The 25662-nt window shown below is 50.7% G+C and overlaps 1 protein-coding gene across 5 annotated transcripts in view; it reads right to left on the bottom strand.

Annotated features, from left to right (window-relative positions):
* HIPK2 (homeodomain interacting protein kinase 2) overlaps window positions 1–18704 on the bottom strand; it is a 143315-nt gene extending 124611 nt beyond the window's left edge. The window contains exon 1 of one of the 5 annotated variants that reach the window (XM_080393562.1): window positions 17503–18704. Coding sequence is in view for 1 of the 5 variants with exons in the window: in XM_080393561.1 (XP_080249687.1) it covers window positions 17503–17521 (19 nt within the window). In the remaining 4 variants the exon portion in view is untranslated. Of the gene's footprint in view, window positions 1–15345; window positions 15535–17502 lie in introns of those variants that run through there. The other 4 variants (XM_080393560.1, XM_080393561.1, XM_080393563.1 and 1 more) reach the window with 4 other exon arrangements.
* Window positions 18705–25662: the final 6958 nt, after the last annotated feature.

Consider the following 25662-nt stretch of genomic DNA (forward strand, 5'->3'; position numbering starts at 1 on the left):
AAAAAACCATCTGTTTTCTTGTAAAGGTTGACAAACACCAGTGATCCTTTCTTTGGTGTACTGGCCAAAGTCCCATGGACCTGACTGGGGGAGGAAGGTGGGCAGGATGCCACAGGATGCTCCCAAGGACATCCGCAGACTGTATGTATGGGCACACAGGTGCCTGAGTGCGCTTCCCAGCAATATAGCAGGCACGATGCTGGCAGCCATCTTCAGAAACGATCCAAACACGGACTGCCCCTCTCCAAAATCCCCCTCCCAAGCCCAGGTGTAGCATTGCACACTCTGTGGCTTTCCTAAAACTACGGCTGTGTTGTAAGCAGCGACAGAACTCTGAAATAAGTGAAAGCATCCAATGCTGAAGTGACCCTAAGTGAAGGCAACAACAATTGTTACAAATAAATAAACAAGAATCGGTCACAAAGAAAAAGGAAGAAATGGGGAGCCTCAGCCTGCTGTGACTACCTGTGTGCTGAGCAGCTCACCTACTCTAGCAATGCGGGGAGCCCAGCATCCCCATGAGGGGCACCAGATGAAAGGGGTCCCTGTGCAGAGAGCAAGCATGGGGAGGAGGGGACATAGGCATGAGAGGGAAGCAGGGGGCTCCCCTGACAGAGGCCCACCACAATGGCTATGTGGCCTTTAGGAGCCTGGCACAGGGGTGGTGTTATCTGCTACCAGCCACAAGCTGAGCCTGCTTGCCCGGAAGGAGAAGCAGTGACTAGGCTGGGAAGACAGAGACGAGTTAGCAGGGGCTGAACTATATGAATGAACATACATAACCAGACGTATGGAGCCCAGCTGGGCTACACCATTGCTGCAACAACTTCTTTGGACATCCACTGAAAACCACAGAGGTCAGAACCACCAGCCGTAATCAATCATATTTACAGTTTAAAATCCAACCAAATCCAACACTTCTGTTGGGACCAAGAAGTTCGGCTACAGGTTCCTGGCCCTGCTGCAAAGGCATCCTGTCCCTTGCTTCCCCTCCTGGCAGGCTGTCACAGCTCAGGAAGGGTAAAGCTCAGCTGCAGCACTCGGTGCCACACTTCAGTTCCCTTTAAGCCTTCAAATTAGGGCTTACACGGGGTTTAAGTGCAGCCTGTCCCAACACAGGGTTGGATTACACAGCTCTCGTGTGCTGCTGGGTTGCCACATCCAACTGAAAAGGGGACAAGCGCCCTGCTGCCTGACTCACAGGCAGCCCATCTGCCTGGACACCCTAAGTAGGGGATGGGGGGAGCACCTGCCCCCCACAGCCCTCCCCATGTCCCAGGCAGGCAAGACAGGAGGGCTGAGATCACCAGGAGTGGCTCCTGCTTCCCTTGCCTCAGTTAGGCAAATAACTCCCAATGCCTGATCATTTCATGGTAACCACAGAGTGGTTTACCCATGCAGCCATGCCTGCGCTCTTCCTCCCCCACATGCCTGCTGGCCCCACAAGGCTCATCCTGAGCCCCAGGGCAACTGCACAGCCCCCAAGCTCGCCAGCCTGGGATGTCCTACACGCAGCATTCAGCTCCCACAGGAAGTCAGCATGATCTCAATATGCGATGTGCTATGCCCTCGACCATGAACACCTCAGGTGGGCTGGTCATCTTCAACCAAGCACGACCAAACATGACAGGGCTGTGCTGAGGAGGGGTTGGCAGAGGGGAAGAGGCCGCCAGGAACACAAAAAAGGACACAAAATACACAAAGAGAGCAAAAGCCCCATCCCCTTCACAAGCCTTGCAATAAAAATAGGGCAAGATGGACAGGAGTACCAACCACAGTGAAACCCAGAAAAAACCCTGTGACCTGCAACTTGCTCCAATGATGCCAGGTGACATAGGCATGTTTCCTAGCTCACCCCCAGTGCTGCCACAAGCATCTGTTTTATTGTACTCGGTATCAAAAGCATTGGGCATCCCCACCTGAAATGCTGCCCTACCCTGCCATTCACTCACATCCCACCTTCTTCCCTTGCACATTATCTTCTACAGGCAGTGGCTTTTTGGCAGGAGTTGCAGTATCTGTTTGCGACAGGGCATGGCAAGGGAAAGCAGACATCTCCTTGTAAAAAAGCATTCTCTTCCTGAAACCCCTTCAATCCTTCCTGACTGGGAGGAAATGCAGGGATTGGTAATGACTCAAGTGTTCCTATGGGAAACAGCAATGATTTTGGAGGAACACGAAATAACTTTTAAGCCAAGCCCAGTCTGAAAGAGGGGAACTCCACAGTCTGTTGCTCGAGTTCACAGTTGAGCAAGAACAAAACCAGGGTTCAGCTGTCTGCTTGCAGGGATGCTGAAAAAGATACAGCTACTTTACTGAGGTGGTCTCACCTACATCAGATATGCTGTGAGTGATACGGTAAACACATCTAAATAGATACAGATTTCCCAGGGGATATTTCATTTGCATACAGACACCAGCTACATCACAGGACTAGGTCAAGACTGAAATAAACTGAGAATACAGGAGGACAGACCTGAGACATTTACAGAGCTACAGAGATACCCAACAACTGGTCCAGTAGGGCCACCAAAACCTGACACTAGGAGAGGTAAGTAAAAGATGCCAGACACACAGCTGTTCTGGGTCAGGATGGAGACAAGCTGGAGGATATGGATTACAGATCACTCCCAGACAAGATGTCTTGGATGATATTTTTCTCAAGCTTGGATTTCTAGTAAACCTTTTGTTCAGTTCGAAGAGCCACGTTGCTTCAAAAAATCTCTCCCTGACTTTCACAGGCAGAGTGGCAGTGTCCCCTTCCACAACACAGTGTGATTTACAGCCTTCCACACTCACACCAGCAATACAACCCCTTACACAAGGGACTGCAGACAACATTCCTGCCAACACATACGCTGTCACAGCATCGCTCCACACAAACACTCTGCATTCACCTTGTTTATATTTCCTCCTGTACAGGCTGTGACAGCTCACAAACATGCAGAAAGCCTAATTTATATTTATAATAAATCTCCCTTCTTCATTCCTTGCAGTGGAAAAGAGCCCTCATACAAATGCAATTTGCTGAGAGAATGGTGTAACAGCTCTAAGGAAAATCAGGCCCATGTTGCCTCCTGTAGACAAAGGGGATGAAGCCACATGCAGACACTTATGCACACTCCTACATGTGCCTGCAAACATGGAAAGAGTCCCACATACACATACATACACACACATACACTTCCACCTGTATTCTCACACACACAGTCTGATAACAGCATCTACCATCCCTTCCGACTTGCACGTGCTTTCAGGCAGCACAGGCATTTGGAAGGTGCACTTGAATTATCCAGGTACTCACAGTCCCAGATAAGTGACAAGAAAATGACACCACAAAAGAAGTATTGTCACCATCAACGGGATATGCTTGTGTCTGGGTTTCACATGTCCTTGTCAGGTGGTACAGCTATTTTAAAATGGGGCTTGCAACGTGTTTCTTATCCCCACTTGCTAAATACATACACATTGTGATGTTGAGAGAATGCAGAGGGGCAGTTTGATGGGAAGGCAGGTTTCTGGTGGTGCCAGTGATAGTCCTAAAAGAGAGGAAGGAATTTATAATTGTACTCATGCCTAAATGTGATCCCCACATGCCTTGGAAGAGTTATGAAGTCTTTGGTTTCTCCATGGTGTCCACAAAGTGGCTGTAGCCAAGAGATGTCTTTTTGTTTTAATCTGGCTTCAGAGAAAACATTTTGATCTCTCTTCCCTCTGCAAAGGACCTCATTCCATCTTCCTTTGCCTGCATCACCCTAAGGCCTGACTACAGAAGTATGTCCCCCACAGGACAATGACATCAGCCTGGGGTTAGCATGCCGTGCTGGCCCCGTGCAGGGGAAATGCACCCAACCAGTCCTCTGGTCTCTACTGGCTCCCAATAAGCTTCCGTGAAGGTGACCTACTAATGTTCTGTGCTCATGTACCTTCTGAGCAACTTTAGCCCCTGATGGCATTGCAGTCTGAGTGACTCCTGCAATTCCTCCTACCTACTTCTCTCCATCCTCGTGACACTAATCTGAACCAAAACCTCTTCACTCAACACAGCCACCGAGCCTGCCAGCAGCCCACCCGGATGCCCAGCTCCTGTGCACTGACATATTGGGAGCTGGAGGCTGGGCATCACCAAATCCCAGTGCTGCTCCACTGCTGACCCAGGGCTCGCCCTGCAGTACATTGCCAAATTCCTATCACGGAAAGAGCCCCATTACATACCGTCCTACCCTATCACATAGCTAAAGCTAGCCGATACGTTACCCCTTACCACTCTGCTCAGATCCCTCCCCTGCACTCCTCCTCGGGGTCCCAGAGTACCTAAGCGTGGGATCAAAACTGTCAATGTTAAGGTGCTCAAGAGCATCACCAGAGATTTGCCTTGTTAGCCACAACCCTACTCAGGGTATTTTAAAGACTAGCAATGACGACTTAACTCCCCAGAAATTCTGCCACAAGAGGAAGATAAAAGATTGCGCGCACACACACAGAGTTATGAGAATATCTAAGAGGGTTTTCTGAGATTTTTTTCTCCAGCTTCTGAAGTCAATTATCTAAATAGGAAAGCAACAATGATGGCCAGAAATTACTGCTATTTGGAGGCAAAACAGAGACCTGCTGAAAGTCCTTGCCAAACTATCTGGAATTTGTCAACACTAAACGCCGCCTAGGAGAAAATAAAACCCCATGCATTTTAGCTGGATGTTCTTCACCTCTAGCCTCGTGCTTTAAGCAGATAGCCTTCCTACCAATGCAAGCATGGACCAACATGGATGCTTGTCCTGCAATCCTGCTGCTGTCAGCCCCTGTCAGAGGGGTAGCCTGAAGCCATGGCAGAACCACGCAGATGGTCACAAACCAGGCTCCTGACCTGCTACTGGCACAGCTCTTCCAGAAATGCCACTGTGAAAAGCTAACACTGGGGTGAGGTGCAGACCACCCCTGCCACCACCAATCTCTGGGCAGGCTGGAGCATAGTCTAGAGATCATACTTTTGTTGATACCCTTCTTTTGGGTACTTCTCCCTCTTCTCCCCACGTCAGCTCTGGCTGATTTGAGTACCTGTCACATCCCTTCTCAAATACAGGTCGTGAGCTCTCTGGGGCAATGCCATGCCACATTTGTCCATCTTTTGGGGAATCTGCAGCAGAGATATCCTTGGCTTGGGATACCAGCTGCTAGTGGCTATGAATAATTCATAATTAAAATAGAAGTGAAGCTGCACCAGGGGACTGTTGTGCCTCAAAGTTTTCTCCAGACTAGATTACTCTCAGGAGACACAGGAGAGCTACCACAGAGATAAAAAAATAAATCTCAGCCTACTAGGTTTACACAGAGACCATCAAAAAATGTGTCTGTATTACTCTGACCTCCAGATCTTCTTTTTTCCTTCGCTTTTTCCTAACCTTTAAAAGGCATACAAGATAAACAGGAGAAACCAGGCAGACAACATCCTCGGAAGAGATGTAGGAATATAATCAAGCCCTCAAACACACACACACACAAACACCATAATTTATCTCTTCCTCCTCCTGTTTGATATTATCCTCTGTTCTAGTATCATAATCTGTTGCTATGGAAACAGCTATGATGTCACTACGAGAGGTTTATGGATGCCTTGAAGAGGAAGGAAAGGTACATGATGATGGGAGAGAAAAAAAACCACCTACAAACAGCTGCTGAGCAGGAGACGTTCCAGGAACAGCAAGTGTTAACAGGGAAAAGATAAATACAGCGACGGTGCTGGCGCTGCTGCAGACAAGAGCAGAATATAAACCGTGTTTTAAAAATAAAGAATGCTTACAAATTTTGCCTGCAAGTAAAAATATTCTGGGAAAGCTAAAGGAGCTTCCTGAAAAAACAAACTTTCTCTGAAATATTCTGCAAGTTTTCTGGGATTGGATATTTTCTGAGCCTGGCTGCTAGAGTCCAACTATCCATCAACCCACTCCATCGTCTGCTGTAACATTCCCTCCAGAACTGTTAACGTAACCCACCACCGATGCAGCTAATAGTTAGGGATCTTACTGGCTATCTGCCACCCTGTGTGCCTTTACAACTTCTAACTAGAAAAAAAAAAAAAAAGGTATGTCTTCAAGCAAAAATAAACAGAATCATTGAATCGTTTAAGTTCATCAAGTCCAACCTTTAACCCAGCACTGCCAAATCCACCACTAAATTCTATCTCTAAGCACCACATCTGCATGTCTTTTATATGTAGGGGGGTGACTCAACCACTTCTCTGGGCAGCCTGTTCCAATGATTGATAACCCTTTTGGTGAAGAAATTTTTCCTAATATCCAATCCAAACCTCCCCTGGTGCAACTTAACATTGTTTCCTTTTGTCCTATTGCTTGTTAGACTGACATCCACATCACTATACAGCCTCCTTTCAGGCAGCTGTAGAGAGCAATAAGGTCCCCCCAAACCTCCTTCTCTCCAGGCTAAACAACCCCAGCTCCCTCAGCCGCTCCTCATAACACCTGTGCTCCAGACCCTTCACCAGCTCCGTTGCCCTTCTCTGGACACGCTCCAGCACCTCAGTGTTTCTCCTGTAGTGACAGGCCCAAAACTGGGCACAGTATTTGAGGAGCGGCCTCACCAGTGCCCAGTAAAGGGGGACAATCACTTCCCTTGTCCTGCTGGCCACGCTGTTTTGGATACAAGCCAGAATGCTGCTGGCCTTTTTGGCCACCTGGGCACACCAACAGCTCATATTCAGCCGCTGGTTGACCAGCAACCCACATCTTTTTTCATGATGCAGCTTCCCAGCCGCTCTTCCTCAAGCCTGTAAGCGTTGCATAGGGTCGCTGTGACCCAAGTGCAGGACCTGGCACTGAGCTTTGTTGACCTTCATACAACTGGTCTCAATCCACCAGTCCAGCCTGTCCAGATCCCGCTCCAAAGCCTTCCTGCCCTCAAGCAGATCAACACTCCCACCTAACTTGGTGCTGTCTGCAAACTTACTGAGGGTGCACTCAGTCCCATCATACAGGTCATTGAAAAAGGTATTAAACAGGACTCGATGCTGAGCCCTGGGGAACACCACTTGTGACCAGCCGCCAGCTGGATGTCGCTCCATTCACCACCGCTCTTTGGGCTCAGCCAGCACTTTACCCAGCACAGAATACCCCTGTCCAAGCCATGGGCAGCCAGCTTCTCCAGGAGAATGAGGTAGGAAATGGTGTCAAAGGCTTTACTAAAGTCTAGGTAGACAACATCCACGGCTTTTCCCTCATTCACTAAGCGAGTCACCCTGTCATGGAAGACCAGGTTAGTCAAGCAGGACCTGCCTTTCCTAAACCCCTGCTGGCTGGGCCTGATCACCTAGTTGTCCTGTACATGCCGCATGATGGCACTCAAGATGATCTGCACCATAAGCTTCCCTGGCACCAAGGTCAGGCTGACAGGCCTGTAGCTCCCCAGATCCTTCTTCCTGCCCTTCTTGTAGATGGCATCATGTTTGCTAACTTCTGGTCAGCTGGGACCTCCCTGGTTAGCCAGGACTGCTGATAAATGATTGAAAGTGGCTCGGGGAGCACTTCCACCAGCTCCCTCAGTACCCTTGGGTGGATTCTGTCAGGCCCCGTAGACTTGTGTGTGTCTAAGTGGTGTAGCAGGTCGCTGACCATTTCCCTGTGGATTATGGTGGATTCATTCTGCTCCCCATCCCTGTCTTCCAGCTCAGCAGTCTGGGTCCCAGAGAAAAATGGTCTTTACTATTAAAGACTGAGGCAAAGGCAGCATTAAGTAGCTCAGCCTTTTCCTCATCCTTTGTCACTATGTCTCACCCAATGAAGGATGCAGATTCTCCTTAGCACTCTTTTTGTTGCTAATGTATTTATAGAAACATTTTTATTATCTTTTACAGCAGTAGCCAGATTAATTTCTAGTTGGGCTTTGGCCCTTCTAATTTGCTCCCTGCATAACCTCACAACATCCTTGTAGTCCTCCTGAATTGCCAGACCCTCCTTCCAAAGGTCATAAACTCTTTTTTTTCCCCTGAGTTCCAGCCAAAGCTCTTCGTTCAGCCAGGCTGGTCTTCTTCCCTGCCAGCTCATCTTTCAGCACATGGGGACAGCCTGCTCCTGTGACTTTAAGATTTCCTTCTTGAAGAATGTCCAGCCTTCCTGGACTCCTTTGCCCTTCAGGACTGCCTCCCAAGCAACTCTGTCTATCAGCCTCCTAAACTGGCCAAAGTCTGCCCTCCAGGAAGTCCAAGGTAGCGGTTCTACGGACCCCCCTCCTTCTCTGAGACTCAAAAACTCTGTCCTTTCATGATTGCTATGCTCAAGACGGCCCCCAACCATCACATCACCCACCAGTCCTTCTCTGTTCACAAGCAGGTCCAGCGGGGTGCCTTCCCCGGTTGGCTCACTCACCAGCTGTGTCAGGAAGCTATCTTCCACACGCTCCGGGAACCTCCTAGACTTGTTTCCTCTCTGCTGCTTCCTCTCTGTGCAGAGATGCACTGAATCCACTGGATCACATCCAGTAGCAAATAAACACCTTGACCCCAAACCATAAGCAAAAAAAAAGCTTTTCTTGCTCTCTTTATCCAAGAGAAAAAACATACCCTTATAGACTCACTGCCAAACGTACTGATATACCTGACCTGCTCCTAGAGAGAACAGTATGTTGAGTCTCATATGTTTAAAACATGACCAGCCTTGGGGCCATACATATCCATGTGCAGCATGATGCACGTGCCGTTCTCGCCCATGAGCTCAGGCGCTGAGACTGTGCCTCCACACCTGTACCTGTTTCAATCACCCAGACTGATGGTGAAAGTAGGGCAGACACAGGGACAGAGAGGGTGGGACAGTTACACATGCTCTTAAAAGACATGTGCAAGCTGCAGGAAAATTCAGCATGTGGGGACTGCCGGGAAGGAGAAGGGAGTATGACAGATCAAATTTGTCCTGCATAGCTGCCCTATCGTGGGAAGGGCAGTGGCAGTGAGGGAGGAAACCACAAGAATCTCAGATCAGTGAAAAGTAGTGGTGTTTTGGCTAATCTCTGCCCCATCAGAATTTCCTGAGCATGGAGAGCAGGATCAGAGAACTTACAAGAAAGGTATAGCATCAGTTTTGCCTCTGGTCTCAGCTCCATCTGGGAAATTCCCAGGCAAACTCTCTGTCCCACCTATAAGAATTAGGATATAGGTGGTATCTCCTGTCCTCACTCACCTTCCCTTCCAAAGATGTTAAGAGACAATTGCAGGAAAAAAACTGGGAGAGACTGAAGTCTGCAAGGGCAACCGCAAAAACAGTCCAAGCCAGGATCTTCAGCAATTCACCCAGTTTTCTGTTCCTGCCAGCCTTCGCTGTGACAGCCTCAGCCCCTGTACCTCTCAGGGATCACCTTCCTCTCTCCTGTTACAGTCACCTGCCCTCATCTTTCTTCCTCACCTGTCTCTCTCATCCTCTTCTCTCTTGTTCCCAACCTATTGCCTTACTTTTTCTCAACCTTCAGCCCACCCCTTCCTTCCTCGAATGAACCTCTGTCAAAAAATCTTCAAGGAAACCTACACATTGTGCTTTCCTCTCCCCAAAGAGCCCAGCTGGTTTGTATAGTCCACCCTCCTGTGTCTCTGTCCACATAAAATGCAAATCCTTTGGGGTGGGAACTACCTGCCCCTTCATATCAATGTCATGCCTAGTACAGTAAGGTCCTGCTTTTGTTTGGCACTGGCACTACTATAGCAAATACAACTATTCTTAGGAATACTTCAAAAGCACCAAGGGAGAGTAAAAGAATAGGAGGTGTGAAAACAATGCCAAGTGTTTTGTGGGGTTTTCAGCCTCTTTTGCATTTTAGGGGCAAGGTTCTGTTCCTACTTTTTATGAAACAATTTCTTCTCTTCTGTGCTTTCTATTTGGGACCGCAGAGTAGAGAACAAAGCTGATCTTGGTGAAGAAACCAAGACTGCTTTTTAAAAAATTGGCAGGTGACACCAAGCAGTAAGGGACTGCAGAGTCAGGGGAATTAGATTAGAATTCAAAACAATCCCAACAAATTAAAAGGTACAAGATGAAATTCAAACAGGACAAACACAAAAATCATACGCTGAGGCAGGAAAGGCTAGCTCCACACAAACAGGACAGAAAATGGCTCACAAGGCATCAGACCTCTTGGACAGGATCTGGGAGCCACGGCGGATCACAAGCTACACACAGATGAACCATGTCATAGTGCAAAAGTTAAACCAAACAGGACCGCTGCCTGTAAGAGACGTGAAGGGAACACTGCTCTACCTGGCCAGCACAGGACTCCAGGCACGGCACTGTGCTCTAGCAGTGCCATTCAAGAGAGAGGTGGACTGGCTGAAGGGAGCGCAGAGAACCACGAGAACAGTCAGAGCTGAGGGGAACAAGACACATGAGAAAGAGCTGAAGGATGTGTTTGAGATAGGGTTTGGCTTCAGGAACACAAAGCCAAGGAGAGACATGACAAAGAGGAAGGAATAGTCTTCCCCCAGCCACTGTCAATAGGACAAGGAATCACAGCACGCAAAGCAGAGAGGAGTTGCAGAGGAGGTAAATTCTCTTCAGTGACAAAGTGAAGGGCAGCAATGACAGCCTGATCAGGCTGTGGACCCTCCATACACAGGGAATATGCTGGACTAACATGTTAGGGAACATGCTGGACAAGCACGCATTTAGTATAGTACTTCCTGCTTTGAAACACTTTAGTCTTTCCTATGCCCACTTCCTATGATTTCAATTATTGTAGTGAGAGTTAAGTTTCTTTGGCATTTCAGCACAGCCCACAGAGCAAGATAAACCTGTCAGGGTTTAGAACTGGAGGAGACATTAGCCTGCAGGGTACCGCTGTGTAACACCGTTGTTCCAGGTCTTCATAATGCCTTTAAGGATTAAAGGTTATAATGAACAGGGAAGACAGCTGCCCTTCTGAGTTTCCCAAGTATCTCTGGCAAATACCACTGCCTTGCAGGGTGACCTTTCCCACTTTTCAGGGTAGGAGCTATAAGTGATTGCTCTTACTTCATCCTTCCAGAGATGGATGTCAGCACAGGCCCTGGAAGGTGAGCAGGACAGAGAATGAGGTGTGAATAAAGAGTGAGCTTCAGCTTCTCCAAGCAAATGGCCCATTCAGTGGGAAATGCTGAAGAAAAACCAAGGGAGCAAACTATGCCATCCTTCACCCCAGCATAAAGCTCCCTCCTCCTCCAGAACATGACACAGATGGGCTGCCACGCATCGCACGGAGACAGCGCTTCCCTCTGCGTAGCTCCCTGGGTTTCATTGACACTGTTGTTGGCATGTAGATCTCCAAAATCAGAATCCAGTTCAGCAGCAGCTCAAGGGCTCACGTCTCGAGGACACTTGCCTCCCACTGGCTATTTTGTACCCCCTCCCCTGCCAAACTCCGTTCCTGGGCATCATTCTGTCAGTGGCTTGATCAGACAGGCACTCTTTATAAAGCACCTTGAACAGATGCAGCACTGTAACAACACACACTATTATGGCTTATTATTACTTCCATTAAATAAATAAATCATAACGTTACAGCCTTTTAACTCTTTTAGCTCTGACTCTGGACTCTCCAAGATATTTTGAGATGTGACAATTCCTTTGCCAGCCTATGGCTACAGGGCTGCTCCTTCCCTCACCTGTGTAGGGAAGTCTTAGAAGAATGGTTTCTACCATCAGAACTACCCAACTCAGAAGGCTACCTGAATTCAAAAGTGGCCCCCAAATATACACACTTGTGCTTTCCAGAGGAAGGACCTCAGTTGCTGATGAGGAAGGATTCAGGTGCACTCTGTGCTGTAAATGGGGGGAAGCAGTAACTTGCCTCTGCTCTTCCCCAATGACAAACAGACAAACTGGTAAATGCCCGATCTGGAGTGAAATTATCACCTGGGTTATTTTCAAAACAAAAGCTGAACTCCGTACTGCTACGGGAAATAGTTTCAAAAGAGAAGGCCTTCTGTTAAACACCTAGGTCCATATTAGGGTACATAAATAGCTGAAGGCACAACCTTTTCTCTAAATAGCATTTAATTCTCACTTCTTGTTATCCACCAGTTAACCTTCCAAAAGCAAGTAAAAGCCCTAAAAATAATGTTTCACATTCAGAGGGCAGAGATTTCCTAGTGAGGAAACAACCTCATTTTTATAAATGGACTGATTAAGCTATAGAGGCCATGAGTCAGAAAGGTACTTCAGTGTGTGGCCAGCTTTAAAGACATAAACAATTCTAATGAAGTCAGCAGCACTGCCCGTGATCTTAAATTTAGGCACAGACCTTAAAATACCTTCTTAAATTGGGATCAGAGAGGAAAAGGGTGGAACTTTCAAAAATATCCAGTCTCAGCCTACCCATCCTCTACAGACACAGGGATTGAGACACCTTAACGGCCGTCAGCCCGCCACCGAAAACCTTTGCAAACTCCCCTTCTCAGGAGCCTCGCCCAAAGGTACATGCTATCCCAGTTGCCTTGACTCCTGCACCTAAGAGAAGTGGTCTCATCTACCTCATATTGGTGTCTCAGCCTAGTCCGAGCAGAAGGTGGTTGAACTTGCCCTTGACTTCGCCATCTGGCAGGACTGCTCTGACACCAACACCTGGGACTCACTTGGTGAAGCCCACAATCAGGACAAGGATTAACTTTCCATGCCCAGGTCACCAATCCTTCCATGATTTGACTTCCCAGAACTTTCCTCCTGACCAAATATCTACATACTTTTACACACCATTGCAGCAACGTGGCCAAAAGTGAGCCCTTACTTGTTTAGCCACCCAAGTACATATCTGCCCCCGAATAAATTACCTAGCTTCCAGAGGCTGTCCTAAGTTCAGAACCCTCACAGGCATCAAGGAGGTCTCTGGGCTGTCTCCCACTGGTAGAAGACTTACACTAATCAGGGTGCATAGCCAGCTCTTACCCAGTCTGGATGAAACCACATCCAGTTGTTTTCAAAGCGGTACATGAAAGTGGTAAATAGCAACCCCTGGGTAAATGGGGAAACCTGAGGCCTGGAAAAATTAAAATTACTTAATTTTCCAGGGCAGCTGAGGTGTCTGGCCGAAGCCAATAGGGTTTTCCCCACCTGTTACAGCCAGACAGGGGAATGCGCTGCGCAGAGCCCAAGGGCTGATGACAGTGGCAAGTAACTGTGCTTGCCTTTTTGTCCAAGTGTGTTGTTTGTCTCCTTGCCCTGGCCCCTGGTCCCAGCAGTGCTCTTTCCACTTCTGAAAATGAAACAGTGTTTTTCACCCATTACATCTCAAACCCATTTAATCGCTAGACGTAGCAGCATGATAAGGACAATAATTACAACTGGAGGGGGCTTCCTGTTATCCTGGCTATAGCCATATCCTGAGCTAATAAAAACTTGTGCTTTTGGTCCCAGCATTGACTTAGCTTAAGTTCTGGTTATTAATTCATAAACAGGAAATGCCTCTGAGTTATCATCTCCCTGCATGAACTTTGGGGTAAAGACCTTTAGTCCGCCTCACTGGTGGTGGCTCCCTGATGAGCAGATTTTGTGCACTTTAACGAAATTTGAGGATGCATTCAAAACCCAGCAGGGCTGGCCTGTTCCTGGTGTTAAATGGGATCCGACCTGCGATGTATCCAGGGTCAGATTTTCAGGCTTCCCAGCCCCTCATGTGACAAGGACAGCATGCAGGCAGGTCCCTGCCTGCACTGAGCTCCAGCAGCAGCACCGGTGGCGAGGTGCAGTTTGCAAATATTACCCAGATTAATTCCATAAGCCACCCACATAGAAAACTACCGACGCAGCTGCTAAAAATACACTGTGAGTTGCAACAAAGTTGTCAGGAACAAGTAAGAAGCAAAGCAAAGAGGAACAAAACCAAAACAGAGGTAATCACTGTTTGGAAAATAAAGGTTAATGTGTATGAACACTTCTTTTTACCCTATTCTGAAGTATCCCTGGTACAAGGCACCCTGGGAGCCTCTGGAGACACCCACCCAGGGGAGAAATCTACCTGCAGCCCACGCACTGGTGATGTCTAGCAGTAAGCCCTCTTAAAATGGGGTCTCCCCTGGCCCACAGAGCCTTGTTCTGTTCTCTGCACAGGAGGAAACGTCACACGACGAGTGCACAGATGAAGGTTTCGCACAGCAAGGGCAACACTGCCTGGAGCAGAGACCAAAGAACCCTATTCTCACCTGCCTCAAGCCATTCACCTCCTCTGAAACCAATACAGCTGCCCCTGAGGAAGCCGCATCTCCAGTGCTCAGCAGGACAGTAGCCATTAGCTTGCCCCAGCTCTGGAGCAGAAGCCATGCAGGATTACACCTGATGAGGCCCACTTTGGAGCCCAACACATTTCCCAGTATGGCTCACAATCGCAGCTAAAGTCCAGGTTAAACAACGTGCGGCGGTGTTACTTCCGTTTTATTTTACTTGGTAGGTTTTTATGTCCTTCATTTTACAGCTCAGCTCTGCAACACCCAGAAAAAAATGAATGAGAAAAACCCAGTAGAGGAGAAGACAACAGCAAAAACTGAATTTCATAAAAAGAATGAGAGAATTCTCCTTGCGCAGTGCGTGTGGGGGAGGATTTCACAACGGATATTCACTTATTTATCATGCCTCACCTATCAATATCAGGTGAGGCACCGTTCTGCTTTCCAGAACCGGTATTTAAGCCAGCTGCTCAGCACAGGCACACACCACCCTCACCTACATGTCGAGAATGGCGGGTGACTTTGTGCATGTGCTCTATGTTATCACTCACTTAAATTTCTACTGGAACCATTTCATAAGGCCTCCGAGGTGTCACATTTCCTCCCGGGGCACCTTTTCTGTCAAACAGCCTATGTTCTGAAATCCGTACGGTGGAGATACTCTTTCACCTACCCTCGCCTGCCTTGCGGTGCCTGCCTTGGCGGTGGGTGTGCGTGCGTGCCACCCAAGCCACCCGAGCGGTCGGTCAAGGGCAGGAGCAGCGAAGCAGCTGCCCGCTGCAGCGCTGCTCCAGCCCCTCGGCTCCGGCTCGACCGTACCTGATGCTCCAGACTCCTCTGGAGTCTCTGGCTACAGATCAGACTGGTTATGCACATAACGCCAGGCTCGTAAGGGAGGATGGCAGTCCTTGCCTGCTTCCAAGGAGGAAATCGCATCCCCTTCGATAAGTAAGTTTTTATCTATGCACTGCGATATTGCAGGGAATTCTAAGGACCTCTCACGGCAACTAGGAGGCGAAAAACATTCATTAACCCCTCCTCCACCTCCCTCGAAGCCATCCAGCAGCAATTTAACCCGCAAACATACTGCAACGCAAAACAGATAAAACAGCCCCTATCAGCCTTTACGCTATCGACTGGCTCCTGCCGTTCGGGATATTCACCTACTTCAAGGCTCGAGGCATGCTGCAGAGCCTGGCCGCCGGCCTTCCGTATCGGTTGCTGGGAATTTTGTTGTTACGGGTTCCTTTTCAGGGCATTTTTTCCATTTGCTCTCTTTTTCCAGTCAGGCAGAAGCACGGGTGCCGCTGAAGTTAGGATGCTCGCAGGAACCGCTAAACTTCCACCACACGCTTCGGTGCGGTACCGCCGCCCCCTCCGCGGGAGGAAGCCGGCGCCCTGCCCGCCCCGGCTGCGGCCGAGGCCTGCCCTGCCCTGCCCGGCTCCGGGGAGGCGGCCGTGCCGGCGCTCGGCGGCCGCCCGCTGCGGCGCGCCGGGAAGGGGAGCGCGGCCGGGCTGACCGCAGGCCCCGCGCCTCACTCCGCCCCCGGCCGCTGCGGAGCCGCCGGGCGCCGCCGCCCGCCGTGGGGCACCGCACCGCCCCGCACCGCCGCCCGCCCGGGGGATGCGGCCCGGCGAGGAGCGAACTTAAGAGGAATCGCCGCATTACCCGCCCTGCTAGCGGCGCCCGCCCGGGAGGGGCTGGGCAGGCTCCGCGGCGGGCGCTGCAATCCGGCCAGGCCTCACCGGCCCGACGGTGGCCCGGGGCCGCACCGGGGCGGGCGGGGGACACAGGACAGGCCCGGGCCGGCGGGGGACCGCGGGCGGGGGCCGGGCAGGTACGCGCCGGGGCTGCGAAGTCCCCGCCGCGACCGAGGCCGGGGGGCGGCGGCGGCGGCCTCCCCCTGCCCGTGGCAGGCCCCCGCAAGCCGTTGGGGGCGGCCCGGGCGCAGGGGGGGCGCTGCCGCGGCCCGGGGGCCGAGGCCGCTCGGCGGCGCGGCCGGCAGGGGGCGCCGCCGAGCGGGCCGGCCCCGACCGGTACCCCGGGCCCGCCGCGGCCCCTCCGCCGGCACCGGCCCGCCGCCGCGCCGGGCCCCGCCACCGCCGCTGCGCCCCCTCCGCGCCCCCCGGCCGCGCCGCCGCCCCCGGGCGCCGCCAGCCCGGTGCCCGGCGGCAGCAAGGGCGGGGAGGGACGGCCGTGCTCCCCCCGCTGCCGAAAACGCTCCTCTTTGTCTGCCTGCCGCTCGCGGGGTCCGAACTCGGCGCGACCGGGGAGCCCGGGGCTGCCCAGAAATAACCCGGCGGGCCAGTAACTTTACACCGCCCGCCGCGCGCCCTCCGCTCGGGCGCTGGAGCCCGGGCTCGATTTTCTCCTCTGATAAGTTTTACCGGCCTCGCCATAGGGAGAAAAGTACCGTGTCCCCGTGTGTCCGCCCCCTCCCCTCCCCGCCGGGCGCCCGGCTCCCAGCCGCCGCGGACCGAGCGGTCCCCGAGCGGGATGAAGCGCCCGCGGGGGGATGTCCCTCCGGTTTATGTAACGCTCCCCGGCCGACACGGAGCCGGGAGGGTTCACGGCGGAGGCTAAATGCATCGCGAGGGGATTTAAATTAGCCCTGACATATTTTTTTATTATTTTTTTTTCTAAACAGCCTCCGTGAAATACGCACCGGTCTAACACATCCCCTTCCCGCCCCCCCCCCCCCCCCCTTTTTTTTTTTTACCAAGGCGAAAAAAACTAAGTTGGGGCACTTCGGCTTCTCGCCGCAGCCCGGGCTGGGCTGAAGGAGAAACCGGAGGGGCTGACAGGCGGCTGCCGGCAGCCTCGTCCCCGCCGCCGCTGCCCGCCGGGTCTCCGCACCCCGGAGGAGAGCTCCGCGGGGGGAACTCCTGGGAAATCGGCGACAGGAGCGGGGTGGCCGGTCCGGGAAATGCGACCTGCAGCGAGGGGCAGGCAGGCAGGCAGGCAGGCACACACGCATACACACACACGGAGGCGCAGGGCAAGCTCCGTCCACCTCATTGTTCTGCTCGGCACCGGCACGGACTTCACCCACCGCCCCCCGCCGGGGCCCGAGTGCCCGGGACCGTGGGGCCGGGGAGGGCTGGGGGGGGGGGGCGGGCAGAGCCGGGGGGGCGACCCGCGCCTCGCCCCGCTCCCCGCCGGGCGCCGGGCCGGGCGGAGGTGCCCCGCCGCCGCCGCCAGCCTCCTCGCAACAACGCCGGGGGGACGGCGAACCGCGGACGGCCGGGGACCCCCGCTTCCCCCCCTTTCCCGCGGCGAGGCGAGGGGTGCCGGCAGGGCGGGCCGGGCCGGGGCTTACCTTCGTACATGGGGGCCATCGGTGCAAGGACGCCTGTTATTCATGGCAACGCCGCCACGAACGACGCGAGATCACAGCCCCCCAAACTCAACACACATCTGCCATCTTGAGCGGGTGTCTCTCGGCGGAGGCGAAGCTGCCGCCTGCCTTCTGCATCGCTGCCCACCTCAGCGCGGGGGGAGCCGGGCACATCCAGCCCCGCTGCCGGCCCTCCGACGCGGCCGGGGCGGGCGGGCGAGCGGGCGGGGGGCGGCGGCGCCGGGCCGGGCCGGGCCGGGCCGGGGCCGGGGCCGGGGCCGGGGCGAGGCGCGGGGCCGGGCAGGGGCGGCGGGCGGCGGGGCCCCCCCGGCTCGGGACGGCGGCGCTGGGGAGGGAGGGAGGGAGGGAGGGAGGGAAGGAGAGAGGGAGGGAGGAAAGGAGGGAGGGAGGGAGGGAAGGAGGGGGGCTGGCGCGGTGCCCCCGCTCTCAGCGCGGCATGGCTGCGTGTGCCGGGGCGCCTGCAAAAGTTGCACTGGGGGTGAGAGAAAGGGAGAGAGAGACGGAGGGAGAGAGAGGGAGACGGAGACCGAGACGGAGAGGAGGAAAAAAAAAGGGGGAGAAAAAAAAAAAAAAGCTAAGGGAGTTTGCAAATAATCAAGCGCCGATGGCACCGATCGCGGCTTCCCAGAAGGAGAGGCAGCGAGCGAGAGAAACCCTCTGCTGAGATTATGTGGGATCTTGTTTAACAACACATTTCAATCAGGAGAAAAAAGGAACAGTCAACAGAAGTTGGTGAAACACTTCTGTCTTCCCCCCCCCTCCTCTTTACAGAAAAAAGAGAGGAAGGAAAAAAAAATAAAAAAGGCAGCTGATTGAAGCTTTGCAATTCACTGGCTGTGGGGATCATATAATTTGAGCTCATGTTTTACAATAGCATGGAAAATTCCTACCTCTCCCCCTCTCCCCAAATAAATCTTCTATTCCCTCAAGGCATTTCACAATCTGGTTCACTGACAAAAGTTCCAATTTATCCTTTTTTTTTCTTTCATTTAGCTTGCTTGCAGTGTAAATATTTAGCGGATGCATTTAAAATAAACATACGTTGTTGCTTTTAGAATTCGGGTTGTGTTTTTGTTGTTGGTTTTTTTTGTTGTTTTGTTTTGTTTTTTTTTAAAAGGAACCACTTCAAAGAAGTGTTTACTTACTGAGATTGACAGCCACTACACCCCCCCCCCCCCTTTTTTTTTTATTTTATTTTAAAAGATCCATCTCTGTGGTTGAGCTCTTGCTGTAGGAACACCAACCCAACCGGCATCGTTTTTGTCTGCACACAGGAAAGGTGTAGGTGAAGCCGCGTTATCCGCAGCCCCCTTTGCCTGACAGGGGCTTTACGACGGAAGGCCAGTCACCAAGTACCCATTACACAGGCAAGGAAGCTGGGACTCCTGCGAAGACTCCGGCAAAGGTGGAAACGAAACCTCGGCTGTGATCCTTCAGTAACTCCTGTCTGGATCTGCCTGCCTGGAGCTCCTTACAGGCAAGCAGTCGGCGACCAGACTGGTGAAGACGTACTCTCTTCGCACCTGCTGTTACTGCTGGTCCCCAAAACCATTGCCGCTCGCTGCTGCCGGTGCCAGCCCAGACCTCTCCCACCGCAGGTTTCGATCGCAGCAGGGCTCAGCACCTGGCTGCTCCTGTTGATGTCTCGAGGAGGAGGCAAGAGGCAACTTTTTCTTGGGGATTTCAGTGACAGCCAAGCGCTCCTGCCAGCCTGGCCCGTAGTCTTGGGGTGCTCAGAGGATGCTTACGCTGGCAGATAGCAGCAGGCCAGGGAGCAAGCCATGCTGCCCAGCCGATGAAGCCGAATGACTATTGTCTGCACCGCAGAGGACATGATCCCCCGGCTCCTGTGGGCCCCCTTGTTCACAAGGTATCTTCAGTGTTTTGCATGATTTTTTTTCCCCACTGAAAAATGCCTGAAGTAGCAGGAGGGCTATCTCGCAGCCCGTTGGCATTCTGTTTACAACATGAAGCTGAGGATACATGTTAAATGTGTCAGGGAGTGGCATGCAGGGCAGGTAGAGGTGGCTGAGGGTGCAAAGTCGGCTGGGACAGCACTGGAGGACTGTGTACAGCAGAGGGAGCAAAACCTGCTGCCATCTCATCCCTGCTTCATTTTGAGAGGGATCCCAAGATCAACCACCACCAAATCTTGGAAAGAAATGGACCTGCCTCCAGCTGGCCCAGTCTAGGCCGAAGCTGGAGGGCAAGCACTGCGGACAGCCGTGGGAACAGTATTTGAACTTGCTTATTACCCCTCTTTTATTTAGCCATGGCAACCCTCAGGGTTCGGCACTCTGCACCAAGTTGATAACCTCACATTTTTCTGAAACATTTCTGGTCATTGTAATTCTGCACTGTTCTCTTCTTTTATGATGGAGGACACTATCTGCTTTCTGAGGCTACTGGCACTTCTGATCCCAGCCTGCCTCCTTGCCGTTGATCAGAGCGGCAGCCATGGAGCCCTGTCTCAGAGCCACAGAGGGGACGTGGAGGAGTATCAGAGAACAGAGGACAAAACCAGAGGAAGGAAGCAGGCTGCTGAAGGAATTGGCTTTGCTTCTTGTCATTGCATTTTGCTGCAGCATGGCTTCAGGTTGGCCACGTTACCCTTGCTCTCCTCGGCTGTAAAATGGGCACAGGGGTACCTGCCTCTGCTGTGTGAGGTTGCACTGATGGTTTCTTCTCCCTCTCTGTTGCAACCTGAGCTATCCCATAGCCCTTGGATATGTCCATCGATGCTAGCATGATGCAGGAGCTTAAAACAAACCAAACTCACTTCTCACCCCTTTTGCCAGAAGAAAAGAGGAAGAGGTCGGTGGAGGGGTCGGCAGGACTCGCTGTGTGGGGCCTGGGCTTGGAAGTGGTGCCTCGTGGCCATGTGGCTGACGGGTGGAGCACAAAGGGGGACGAAGGAGCAGCCAAACCTGTGCGTGACATACTTATGCAAATGATAAAGCTGCCTGGCTTCAAAGCATGGGTTATTCTGCCTCTTTTAGCGGCAAGGTGCTGAACTTGATGGACTACTTGCCTGGCCCAGGACAACAATTCTTGATTGCCTTTCAGGTTCAGGAATGCTAAGGACATTACAGATTCACATCTGCTGATCATGCATCCAAAGATAGGAAAAATAATGGAGATATTTTTACCAACTAGGACCATTCTGATCTCACATATTTTAAAGGTTGCTACCAAATGAGGTCACAGCACATTTGGTAAACAAAAACCAGCCCCAGCAGGTCCTGACCTTGGCCCAGATTGGCTGCTAAAAGCTGGTGCACAGTGGAAGCTGGCGGTGTGTGGGCATGCAGAGGGAGCAGGGGTTCGCCCTGCCAAGCACAGCCTTCCTCCTCGGCTCACACTCCCTTCCAAGGGGACTTGGGATGTGTGATTGGAGCCAGGGGGTACAACCCCTTGCTGTGCTTTCCCATTGCTGTACACAGACAGGGGTACACTTCAGAGGTGGCTCAGCTCTGAGCCTGCAAATTTCTTTCCATTCTCTCCCAAAACTGAGTGCCCAGGCAAGGATGCTACACCCTTGGTCACCTAGGCCCCTGAGGCCGGGCTGGTGCCATGGTGTGACAGTACCCATCAGGAGCCAGGCACTGGCAGCGTGGCCACAGCAGCCCTGGTGCAAGGCTGTTCTGTAAGGGAGATTGTGGTCTGCTCTTTGCCTGCCTGAGACTGCGGGACGTGTCACTAAAATTTTGAATCCAGAGAGACTTTTCCATGCCAGCAGACTACTTCTTCTCTTTGGCCCCTTCAGTTGGGAGAGGATGGCAAACCAGCGCTGGAGAAGCAGATATTAATGTGTCATCTTAGGATTTTTCATTTCTCCATTTGCATATTTGGGTCTACCATAAACATACTCATAGTCTGGGTGCAAGTACATGGCATGCTCAGCCTTATCATGGAGCATCGTGTACCACCGAGGCAGCAGCACCTTCAGCTACATCCACCATGGCTCCTGGGCAGTGGTGGCAGACACTAAGCCAGGGAAAGGAGGGGTGACTCTCAGGGTCTGGCACTTGGTGGGGCTTGTTTCCATCTCTGCCCCACATACGCAAATCTTGGTGGTCTCAGGCACTTTTCCAGAAAGGCACATGGTGTTTGACTGGTGTGTCTCAGGGGGCTGCTGGTAACAACCCGTACCTATACTCAGCTGCAGTGGGAATTGCAGGAGTTACTGTTTCTTGCCTGATATGGTGAGAGTTTGGGGTTCTTTTTCTTTTTGCTTGGAAATTAATGTGGATTTTGGAGATCAAGATGCAGGAAGGAAGGCAGGTGAGTTTTAAAACATAGCTTTTGGGCACCATTCCCATTTTAGGGGGTTGTGTGAATGGATATGAGGTGCTCTCTGGTCTCTCAGAGCCAGAAACACTATGGTGGCATCACCTCTTCTTCTCTCCTGCCTGTGCTAAGAGCGTGCCGGGGCAATGCCAGAGGAGCCTGCTGCTGAGGTGCCATTTCTCCCTCTCTCCCAAAGAAAGCTGAGGGGTTTGTGGCTCTGAGCTTCCTCAGTTCACTGTCCATCCATTGCATTTTCTTATTCAGAAAGACTGAGCCTAAAAAATGTACTAATAAAAGACCATAAGGTACATAAAAAAAAAAACCCAAACCAAAACCCAACAAAAGAAAACCAAAACAAAAACCAAATAAACAAACAAAAAAACCCAGAAAAGAAACAAGGCAGGCTGTAAACACACAGGGTGAGCACATCCCCTTCGGTGACAACCTTTAATACCTGTTTGCCTTCATGGAGGAGCTGGGAGGCAGCATGTTAACAAGAATCAGGCCCCAAATCTTTCGCATTAAGCAAAGCGAAATATTTTTGTAAATACCAGGGGAAGGTTTCCCAGTGAAATACACACAGATGTTTTCTTTTTAAATGTAAATCAGTGCTGGAATGGACAGTTTAATTAAAAGCAAAATTATTAGGTAAGTGCTGAGGGAATCTACTTTATTTGCTGGGTACAGTCACATATTTTTACTGGTGAGTCAATTGCAATTTTTAATTTCTTTCCTCCTAATATGATCAGCTCAGAGACTAGCCACCGTGATGTGGGATATTTGGGGGAGGATTTTTGCATGGGTAGCAGGAATGTCGGCTCTGCATGCAAGTTGTGGGTGCCCAGGCAGCCTGCTATGGGATGTCCATTTCCAGCCTTACATCTCTGCTTGTTAGCAAACAGTCGCTATAGACCCCCTCCATGGCATCACCTGGAGCAAACCCTCTCCCTTGTGACTGGGATTTTGGGTGCTGCTAGTGACGGAAACAACTTGGGCTTACTGCTGGCTGGGATGCTAAGGGAAAGGGGCTACAGTGTTAACTTACTTTACACCCTGCTACTGCTCTGTTGCTAGACTCAGCTCCCATCAGCACCACCCGTCCCTCCACACGCAACCCTTTTTGCAGGCAGATGTTTTGCAGAAGCCCTCCTGCCCCTTCTCTTCAGCCTGTGCCTCCCTCTTCAGCATGACAGACAAATGATACAGACTGACTCCTAAACATGTCAGAAAACAGTCAGCATATGCGACTGAGACCATGACTGCTTATGTTTTAATGTTCTGAGTAAAGGCCCTTATCTTTGAACGCATATGGAAAATACACTGCATACTTGAGTGGGGTTAGGGAGCGATGGCTCTGTCATAGCTAAAGTTCAAAATAAGACCACAAAAACTTACCGCAAAATTATCCTGTGCACCAGCAAGTGGGACTCTATAGAACACAGATATTTTTACTCAGTCTGAACATCAGTAGCATCCTCAGTGCAGCTTGTGTGTTGCAAATTCCTCTTTCAGGGGGTAACAATTGGATTTACAGTGCAGACTTACAGAGGGATGAGACTTAATTCCTGCTATGAAACCAGATGATGCTGATAAAGCCTCAGCAGCTTCAATAGATGTACCCCGATATAGACAGGAGTGTGACAGTGAGAAACAGGACAGATGTTGGTAAAACGTTTTAGGTACCACGGATGGAAGAAAGGTGCGATGAAAGCGCACAGTCTGATTAGTGCCCTGGGGAAGGCAGAGATCTGGGTCACCTCATCCATGCCTACCACCACATCTGATCACATTTCTGAACCTTGCTTCTCCGTCAGGAGTATCACTGAAATAAATGCCCTAAAAATAATGTGGCCTCTCCATTTGAGGGGTTAAACACAATTTCCCATCATCGAGATTTTGCAGTTGGCTCAGGTATTGTTGTCAGAGTCTTGGATCCTTTTCTTCTTATTATTAAAAAAGAAACTTTGAAATATAAAAAAGAAGTGCTTATCAGATAATGAAATTCTAGCTGTGGTCAAGTCTTTCAAACAACCAGGGCCATGATTTAATTGGAAGTAATTATAGTCTTTTCTGAAGTATAATTTTTAGGGTATTTTTTCCCCTGACATTTGCAGTGTGGAAATTAAAAATAAAACGATGTCAGAATCACGAGATTTCAATCTGTGTTCAAACAATAATGTGGGCTAATGTCAGAGGTTTGTCCTTGGCTGGAAGGAGGAAAAATTCACTGAAGAAAATCTTCCTGGTGAAAATCACCAACAGCACCTAGTTGTGCATTTTCTGAGCTCAGAAATTCCTGAGAGAATCCTGCTTCCCAGAGCTCCCTAGAAATCCTCCTACCTCTGCTGCAGTGGGAAAGGGCACATCAGTACCTAGCTCCTGAGAGCACAGCATTTGTGATGCAGGCTTTGTTAATTATTCCACTGATAAGGCTGTATTTAGAGCAAGGGGAAAAAAAAACCCCAATATTCTATGCAACAAAGATTAAATACAGTACTTCTATCCTGCTGAAAACAATCCAGGGTGTAACAAAGTTATTCCCCACCCCACCCCCCAAAAAAAAAATCCCAGTTTTTAAAGAAGTTTTTTTTCAAATGATCCTCTTCTAAATTCTGCTTCCTTTGGTGAAACCACGAGTGTGTCCCCTAAACTCCAGCTCACACACTTTGTCTTACCCAAAGTGCCATTCCGAAGGGAGGGACAGTCTCCACCAACATAAACTCAACCTTTTTGGTGGCCCGTGGCATCAGCAGTGTCCCATGAGCAAAGCCTCAGCTGCTACCAGCCAGCACAGTTCTGCTGGTACTGGTGATAATACGATGCCCATGGACAGATATGCATCTCTAAATACAGCCACTCAGAAGGACAATTTGGCCCAGCCTTTTAAATCAGCTGCTCCAGACTCCAAATCATTTCTGTAGGAATGTGTACGTGCACACAATGAATCATCTTGTACTTTGAACTTGTGCATCTGGATCTGAAATTTTAGATTTAATGCCCATTTAAAAGCCATTCCTGAACGCCAGTCAAAGGGAAAGGAGGAAACTATTTCAGCTTAAAAGGGCAGCATATATGAAGAAAAAAATCTCATATGAGGCAGGCTGTGATTATAGTGCTGTATAAAGTGCTGCAGAGGACTGTGTGAGGAATACTCTGTTCTGCAAAGTGTCCTGTCTTTTTGATGAGGCATTAGGTGAGCTCCGCCTATCATTCATTATTCTATCTATCATTATAGACACTGTGGAGTTATTCACCAGCTGAGTCACAAGCCAAACTCCCACTAGGCAACACCTGCCTTGCCCACTCAGGTATCCCACCTTGCCACTCAGCTTTATTTATCCTATTTTCCACTCTCCATCTTAAAAAGAGCTGTTGTGTGGTCTCATCAGTGCAGAATAGCTGTGTTTGATCTCAGACATGGCTTCAGCAGCTAGGGAGGAGACTTCCACCTACCCTTCAGTCTCTGAAACAGCCTTTGCAGAGAAAGGTATCAGGAGAGCAATGTTAATTATTTTATGGTACTGGAAGTTATGAGAAGGAAAAAGAATTTGTACAGACTGAGGTAAAATTTTGATCAGGCCTTGTAAGACAAACTCAGTGACTTTAAAGTTATAAAACTTTCTGTGGTGCTTTGCTGAAGCTGATCTTCCATACTTCAGGGATAAGTACAGATGTGCTGACAGGAACCTCATGGCTTCCAATCCATGTGCTGTGGAGAGCCTCGAGGGATTTTCTGGAAAGCAATTGCTTTTCCCAAGTTAAACATTTTTTATCCACCCTCCTACAATGGCCAGAAGACTAGCAGTGTTTCAGACATGCATGCATTTACTT

Source organism: Falco punctatus (genome assembly GCF_963210335.1).
Source record: "Falco punctatus genome assembly, chromosome: 6".
Lineage (NCBI taxonomy): Eukaryota > Metazoa > Chordata > Aves > Falconiformes > Falconidae > Falco > Falco punctatus.